The 8,706-nt window shown below is 47.1% G+C and overlaps 1 protein-coding gene across 1 annotated transcript; it reads left to right on the plus strand.

Moving 5' to 3' along the window:
- Window positions 1-8,031: 8,031 nt before the first annotated feature.
- LOC133764722 (ATP synthase membrane subunit K, mitochondrial-like) lies at window positions 8,032-8,308 on the plus strand. Its single transcript, XM_062198408.1, has one exon. The coding sequence runs from the start codon at window positions 8,098-8,100 to the stop codon at window positions 8,272-8,274; it is 177 nt and encodes a 58-aa protein (XP_062054392.1). The 5' UTR covers window positions 8,032-8,097; the 3' UTR covers window positions 8,275-8,308.
- The last annotated feature ends 398 nt before the right edge of the window (window positions 8,309-8,706 follow it).

The raw sequence follows: 8,706 nt of genomic DNA on the forward strand, positions 1-8,706 counted from the left end.
TGGGGTCATCTTCTGCTGCTTGCGCTGCAGAGAGCTGGATTGGAAGTGGAGCCGCCGGGACTCGAACCAGCGCCCATATGGATGCCAGTACTGCAGGCAGTGGTGGCTTTATCCATTATACCACAGCACCAGCCCCCCCCCCCCATCTTACATGTCTGGTTTTGATCAATTAATTGTTGATTATATAGAGTTACTTATTTATTTATTATATGGAGAAACAGAAAGGGCTCCCATCCACTCTTTTGCTCCCCTAAATGCCTGCAATGGCTGGAGTTGGTCCAAGCCAAAGCCAGGAGCTGGGAATGCGATCCAGGTCTCCCATATGGGTGGCAGGAATTCAGTCACTTCAGCATCAGCACTACCTACCAGGGACTGCATTGATTGGAAGCTGGACTCAAGAGCCAGAGCCAGGAACCGAGCCCAGGCAGTTTAGTGTGAGACTCTGGCATCTCAATTACCAGGCCAACTACCTGCTGACTGTCCATGCCTACTGAAATTGTTCTGGTCAGGATTACTCAAGTCCTGCTTGGCATCTTGAATTTACTTCACCAGTTATTTTACTGAGTATTTAAGTCCAGACGATGTAGCTGACCTGGCACTGTGCAGTGTGGGTACACCAGTGAAAAAGGCAGGTGAAGTCATTGTTCTCAGGAGTCACAGCATGTGTGTATGGGGCCGGGGTGATGAACAAAGGAGCAAGTCCATTCATAAATGTCAGGGCGTAGTGATAAGTGCTGACAAGAGGAATCAGTCAGGGTAAAGAAGATGGTTATAGGCCGGCACGGCAGCTCACTTGGCTAATCCTCCGCCTGCGGCGCCGGCACCCCGGGTTCTAGTCCCGGTCGGGGCATTGGATTCTGTCCCGGTTGCTCCTCTTCCAGTCCAGCTCTCTGCTATGGCCCGGGAAGGCAGTGGAGGATGGCCCAAGTGCTTGGGCCCTGCCCCCGCATGGGAGACCAGGAGGAGGCACCTGGCTTCTGGCTTCGGATCAGTGCGGTGCGCCGGCCAAAGCGGCCATTTGGGGGGTGAACCAATGCAAGGAAGACCTTTCTCTTTGTCTCTCTCTCTCATTGTCTAACTCTGCCTGTCAAAAAAAAAAAAAAAGACGGTTATTATTTTAGCTCAGGTGGACAACAGTGTCCTCTCTGAGGAGGTAGCATCTGAGCTGAGATTCAAAATGAGGGACTGGACCGCTCGTGGATTAGGAGAAGAGCATGCCAGTCAGCAGGTAGAGCAAAGACAACGGCCCGGAGTTAGGAGGAAGTGTGATGTAGTTTAGGGGCAACCAGATGACCCATGTAGGTGGGCCTGAGCGAGGTAGCAGGAGTAGAAGAAGAGATTGGAAAAGGAAAGACAAGTAGCCATCTTTGATCTTAGAAATACACTTAGCGTTCGTGGTTTTCTTCTACTTCTGACGACATTCCGACTCAGCCTCCTTTGCAGTCTCTTCCTCTACTTGTCCTTTATGCACTGGTGCTTGGCAAGATTCCATCCTAAGCAGTCCTCTCTTCTCCCTGCCTATCCCATCTCGGAACGGGACACAGGGAAGCCACTCAATAAAGGTTACTGTATTTTGAGTTCCACATCCATTGTGGCAACTCTCCTCAGAACAAACACTGATCTGTCTATAAAGCTGTGGAACCTATAATAACCTTGTTGTTATTCAAATGTAGTCTGACTAAGCAAAAATGAAAATGAAATTCTCTCCTTCCTTAACTCTAGGTTTGGTCATTCATAAATGTGGCCCAAGTTTGTATCTTAGTCATCAGCCCTAATGCTTAGTACAGTGCTTGGGTGATTGTTGAATAAACTCATGAATCTAATAAATCAAAGATAGTAATTAGTAGCCATACTAATAATCATACTGTTGACTAATATTACTCCTGTCATGCTCTTGCGGTCCAAAGATGAGTTTTCATAACTTCACAGGCTGTTTATGAGTCTGTATTACATTTAATCTAGTTATATTTGGCTCATTGTTTCAGGATTTCAAGATTTGTAGGCATTTTGCTTCAATCACTGTGATTGCTTCCTTTCTGAGTTTAATGTCATCTTTGGCTTTGACAAGGATGCCTTTTGTGTCTTCAGCTCAGTCATTGATATGATTGTTGAACAAGATGAGGTCAGAGACACGGGGAGTCCTCCAGATAAGGTGGTAATTTCTAAACCCTGCTCTGTGATTGATGGAATCATTTAATTTGGATGTTAGAAAGGACATGAAGATCATTAGTCACACTGGTGTATTTTATTTTATTTTTTTTAAAAAGCTGTATTTATTGATATGAGAGGGAGAGTTCCAGAGAGAGGAAGAAACAGAGAGCGAGGTCTTCCATCCCTGTTTCACTCCTCAAATGGCCACAATGGCCAGAGCTGGGCTGATCCGAAGCCAGGAGCCAGGAGCTTCCTCCAGGTCTCGCATGTGGGTGCAGGGGCCAAAACACTTGGGCCATCTTCCACTGAGGGGAGGAGGAGGGGAGGAGGAGGAGGAGGAGGAGGAAGGAAGCGGGAGGGGAGGGGAGGAAAAGGAGGAGAAGGAGGGGGAGGGGAGGGGGGAGGAGGAGGGGAGGGGAGGAGGAGGGAAGGGGGAGGGGAGGAAGAGGAGGGGAGGAGGAGGGGGAGGAGGGAAGGGGAAGGGGAAGGGGGAGGGGAGGAGGAGGGGGAGGGGGAGAAGGGGAGGGGAGGAAGGGGAGGGGAGGAGGGAGGGGAGGAAGAGGAGAGGAGGAGGAGAAGGGGAGGGGGAGGGGAGGGGAGGAGGAGGGGAGGAAGGGGAGGAGGGGAGGGGAGGAGGGGGGGGAGGAAGGGGAGGAGGGGATAGGAGGAGGAGGGGAGGAGGGGGGAGGAGGAGGAGGAGAGGGGAGGAGGAGGAGGGGGAGGGAAGGAAGTGGAGGGGGGCAAGAGGAGGGGGGAAGAGGAGGGGAGGAGGAGGAGGAGATTGGTTTCTTTGGAGCTTGCCTCAGAGCTCACACTGCGTATTTCTGTAATATCCTATTGGTTGCACACATTGGCCCTATTGAGTATACTGAAGGGTTGATACCAGTAAGTGGGGATCTCTGAGGATATCCTGCTGCCTGCCTACCAGGTTTGGTCGGCACCTTCACCGGAGGCTTTTACCTTTGCTTAACTTCTGGATGATCTTCTCATCTCCTCCCGTTTCTTCTCCTTTGTGGTACAAAGTCCATACAGCTGCTTGGTAAGCCTTGGTAAAACACAGCCCTGATAAGATCATCCCTATCCTACCCTTTTGCCCTCCGATTTTTTAAAAAGAACTTAAAGGTTTCTCGTTGCTATGATGATCATATAATTTATTATCCAAACCAGAGCAATTTTGAGAATGAAACAGGATATTGTTAGCAATTATGCATGAACTAGAGATGTAAATTAATACCGTCTTGAGAAAGCCAGGAATTATGGTTTGCCTACCAGTTCAGAATAAGGACATCGTTCTGTTCTTTTTTTTTTTTTTTTTTTAATACTGGCAATGCTTTCTCTTTTATAATTTTCTCTTCTGCTATCAGCATTGGTATTCCTTCTGCTCCATCCGGTGATGCCATTTTGTGTTTTTCAAACCTAGCCAGGCTTTAATGTATTCCTGTTTTCATACAGTCTATTCCTTCCAGATAGAATGGTCACTACCCTTGGCATCACGAAGTGTCCTCCCCAAGGCTGCAAATGCAACCCGCTGTGATCTTTCATTTGGGGTCAGTCCTGTAGTATTTCTTAGCTTTCCTACCCTTTTCTTCTCTATCCCTACCTCTGTTCTTTGCTTTTCTCCTTTATGCTCTTTTCTCAAATAATTTTTGAGCATCTTCCATATGCTGAGCAGCAGGCTAAGTATGCTCATGACTTAGTAGCAACTCTTTCTCCTGGTTGCTGTGTGTCTGCCTTGTCCCTGGCATACTCCTTTTCATATTGTGTGAATGTACTTTGAAAAGTTCAGGGCAGGGAGGCTGGGGCTGTGGTGCAGCAGGTAAGCTAATGGCTGCAACGATGGCATCCCATATCAGAGTGCTGGTTTGAGTCTTGGCTGCTCCACTTCTGGTCCACTTTCTTCCTTTGCCAGACTTGGCTTTTGCAGCCACTTGAGGAATGAACCAGTGGATGGAAGATCTCTATTTGTCTGTCATTCTGTCTTTTAAATAAATAAATCTTTCTTAAAAAGTTCAGGGAAATTCATGCAGAGTCTTTTCATGATATGCCGTTCCATACACTTTTTGAATACCCCTTCTATGCAGATTTCAATTTTTTTTGGCACCAAAATTGACTTATCTTTTAATTCCATTTTCCATGAACTTTTTTCAGTGCCCATGTGTAACAGAATACCATAAACTGGATAGTTGCCCCCCAAGTGTGAAAGATCCAGAGATCCCTGTCTGACTTTGACCCCAGGGGTGATGCTTCATGGTCTGCAAGAACAGCTCAGTGCCTGCAGAGAAGGTGGTTGGTTCAGAAATGTCTGCCCAGTATCCTGCTGGAGGGTTTTGTGCATTTTTCTTTACTTTAGATAGGGGAAAAAAATGGAAACTTTGTCCATTATCTGTGATAACTAATTTTCTTTTTTTTAAAAAAATTTTTTTGACAGGCAGAGTGGAGAGTGAGAGAGAGACAGAGAGAAAGGTCTTCCTTTTGCCATTGGTTCACCCTCCAATGGCCGCCGCAGTAGGCGCGCTGCAGCCGGCGCACCACGCTGATCCAATGGCAGGAGCCAGGTGCTTCTCCTGGTCTCCCATGGGGTGCAGGGCCCAAGGACTTGGGCCATCCTCCACTGCACTCCCTGGCCACAGCAGAGAGCTGGCCTGGAAGAGGGGCAACTGGGACAGGATCGGTGCCCGGACCGGGACTAGAACCCGGTGTGCCAGCGCCGCAAGGCGGAAGATTAGCCTAGTGAGCCGAGGCGCCAGCTAATTTTCTTTTTTTTTTTTTTAACTTTTATTTAATGAATATAAATTTCCAGTGTACACCTTATGGATTACAATGCCCCCCCCCCAATAACTTCCCTCCCACCCGCAACCCTCCCCTCTCCCGCTCTCTCTCCCCTACCATTCACATCAAGCTTCATTTTCAATTCTCTTTATGTACAGAAGATCAATTTAGTATATATTAAGTAAAGATTTCAACAGTTTGCACCACACAGAAACACAAAGTGAAACATACTGTTTGAGTACTAGTTATAGCATTAAATCACAATGTATAGCACATTAAGGACAGAGATCCCACATGAAGAGCAAGTGCACAGTGACTCCTGTTGTTGACCCAACAAATTGACACTCTAGTTTATGGCGCCAGTAACCACCCTAGGCTCCTGTCATGAGTTGCCAAGGCTATGGAAGCCTTCTGAGTTCACCGACGCTGATCATATTTAGACAAGGTCATAGTCAAAGTGGAAGTTCTCTCCTCCTTTCAGAGAAAGATACCTTCCTCTTTTTTTTTTTTTTTTCTTTAAGGGAAAGGGTTTATTGGGGAACACCCAACAGACTGGAGTGAAGGGGTTGCGAAGGGAAAGAGAGAGAAAGAGAGTATAAGAGAGAAACAGAGAGGAGAGGAGCTAAGAGAGAGGAGAGAGCAGAGAGGAGAGAGAAGAGAGAGGAGAGGAGCCAAGAGAGACCAAGAGAGCGCAGGAGAGAAGGGCCAAGAGAGAAGAACCAAGAGAGCAGGAGGGAAGAGCTGAGAGAGCCCGTGTTCAGGAACGGGCCCTTTTTTAAAACTTTGCCTGAGGGTGGGCAGGGAAGCAGGAGCAGCGAATCACATTAGGATGGGGGTGGAGCCTGGCTCAGGTAGCTGGGCCATGCGGCCACCTGGCTAAAACTGCCCCAGTTTCTTAACATTCTCCCCTTTTGTTTTTTATAAAGCAGGAGTTGTATGGGATTACATTAGTCCCAAAAAAGTCCAGGAGGGGTAGAGGGACGATGATCTGTCTTTAGAGCTACTTCCTGCTGACATGGGGCGATGAGGTACTTTTTGCTGGCATGGGGCGATGTCTCAGGCCACTGTCTCCTAGGTGGGAAGCCGAGTATATCCTTGTAGCAGCATTTGGTTGACTGCCTGGTTGTTGAAGGCCTTTGTTCCATTATAACCTGCTGTAAACACTTAGACACTGTAGTATAAAAGACAGGGTGAGGCCGGCACCGTGGCTTAACAGGCTAATCCTCCACCTTACGGCGCCGGCACCCTGGGTTCTAGTCCCGGTTGGGGTGCCGGATTCTATCCCGGTTGCCCCTCTTCCAGGCCAGCTCTCTGCTATGGCCTGGGAAGGCAGTGGAGGATGGCCCAAGTCCTTGGACCCTGCACCCGCATGGGAGACCAGGAGAAGTACCTGGCTCCTGGCTTCGGATCAGCACGATGCGCCGGCCGCAGCAGCCATTGGAGGGTGAACCAACGGCAAAAAGGAAGACCTTTCTCTCTGTCTCTCTCTCTCTCACTATCCACTCTGCCTGTCTCAAAAAAAAAAAAAAAAAAAAAAAAAAAGACAGGGTGAGAATAGTAACCAATGATCCTAAGAGTGGCATTAACCAGGTAAAGAAAGGATTTCATAGAGGAGAGGAAATGTGTGTGTGTGGGGGGTGTCTCTGGACCCTTGTGGGGACAGTTTGATGGATGTGGCTTAAAGCTGATTCCAGCCAAGAATGGGAGAAAAGTCACTCATCTTTTGTAGGTAGAGGGGTTTGTCTGTAGAGAAATTCTGAACAATTATACAGCATTAAGTGGGGAAGAGGACCATCAGTACACACAGGTTGGGAGTAGAGCCAGTGGTGGTAGAGTAGAGGTTATGATTACAAAGGAATGAGGCCCAAGTGCGCTAGACAGGGTCTAGAACAAAGGGCAGAGTCATTATTAGAGGAGCTAAGAAAGGTGCTGTCTAAGCTACAATTAAGTTTTCTGATTGAGAGGCAACCTGACAGAAGGGGTTTGATAATAATCTGGTGGGCTTTAGGCCTTGTAAGTTAAGAGGCCCAGACCTATCTATCTCTTCACATAGAGTACATCCTAAGGGAGGTGTGAACCTCCTGGGGGAAGGCACCCTGTTGACTTTCATTACTTAGCTGGTCTGGGAGGAGAGCTGGCCAGGTAAAGGTAGGTGGCATCTCTAACAAGAAATTTACAGTTCTGCCTGCAATATTGCAGACCCTACTTGGCCGTCCCCTCAGCTGTGGTGGTCACTTTGGAAGCTTGGCTGAGTAAAAGACTTTTCAGCTTAGAGCCAATAAGATCTGTGGCTCTGACCTGGGCATCCTTCGACTCCAGGGCAGGTCCATTTCCAGTGATCCAACTCTTGGCAGAGCTGCCAGGGCTCTTCACAAGCTGACTTCTGTTGAAGCCCAGGCTTACCACATTGAAAGCCACTGCAGTGGACTGGCCTGTTGGGTCTCCTTGAGGGCAGATCACTGTACAGAACAGCCATTAATAGGCCTGCCACCCATTGCTTCTGATGCCTAGCTTTCTTTTCCTCCTGGTTTGTGTTAAAGCAGACCAGAGGATGCAAGTCAAGGGAGTGCCCAAGTTCCATCTCTAATCTTTGGTGGCCTAAACTACAAGTCTATAGTCACAGGCATGTTCTGTAGTAGTTTTTCTAAGGTAGACAATGCCCATGAGAAAAATTATATTCTCACTTTAAAACTTTCTTTCCCTTTGGTCTGGAAGGGAGGTTTTTTCTACTTACTGTTTACTTCACTGATGGCGAAGTAAATCTAGCTATGAGATTATAATTTAAGCTCTTATTTTGGCTATGCTATTACAGAAAAATGTTAGCCATCTATTTTATAAGGTCTAAAGAGTAAATTATGCGTCCTACAGATTCCTTCATAATAGAATTAGTTTCCTACCTTGAAGAGAATAGAGAAATGAAAGAACAAGTTGGGCTTAGAATAGAGAAATGAGGGAGCAAGTCCTAGATCGCTTGCTGACAATAGCAATATCACATGAAAACTTAGCAAACAGTTTCAACTATTAGATAACAGCTTAAGAAAACATTTACCAGAAGGTCCAATGCCTTCTATACATTTTAAGAATCATGTATTTGGAATCATGTATTTGCGGCTGGGCACAGGGTTCTGTGTGTGTTGAAGGACGTCGGCTGCGGAATTTGAGGCTTTGATTGAAATCATGGCAGGTCCAGAAACTGATGCTCAATTCCAGTTCACTGGTATTAAAAAATATTTCAACTCTTACACTCTCACGGGAAGAATGAATTGTGTACTGGCTACATATGGAGGCATTGCTTTGCTGGTCTTATACTTCAAGTTAAGGTCTAAAAAAACTCCAGCTGTGAAAGCAATGTAAGTGCATTATAAATTGTACCACATCTGTTAAGTTCCCATGCCTGGAGAAGCTAATGTGATAACTAATTTTCATCAGATGTTTGGTGTGAGGAAAGATATTTGCATTATCTTATTTCTTTTTTTTAAAAAAAGATTTATTTATTTATTTGAAACTCAGAGTTACACACACAGAGAGAGAAGGAGAGGCAGTGAGAGAGGGAGAGAGGTCTTCCATCCACTGGTTCACTCCCCAAATGGCCACAACAGCTGGAGCCGCGGCGATCCAAAGCCAGGAGCCAGGAGCTTCTTCCAGGTCTCCCACATGAGTGCACGGGCCCAAGGACTTGAACCATCTTCTACTGCTTTCCCAGGCCATAGCAGAGAGCTGGGTCGGAAGTGGAGCAGCTGGGACTCAAACCAGTGTCCAGATGGGATGCTGGCACTGCAGGCAGCG

The sequence above is a fragment of the Lepus europaeus genome, chromosome 7 (assembly GCF_033115175.1).
Source record: "Lepus europaeus isolate LE1 chromosome 7, mLepTim1.pri, whole genome shotgun sequence".
NCBI lineage: Eukaryota > Metazoa > Chordata > Mammalia > Lagomorpha > Leporidae > Lepus > Lepus europaeus.

Bases quoted from the DNA above. Each gene is read 5' to 3' on its own strand.
- LOC133764722 (XM_062198408.1), top strand. From the start codon at position 8,098: ATGGCAGGTCCAGAAACTGATGCTCAATTCCAGTTCACTGGTATTAAA.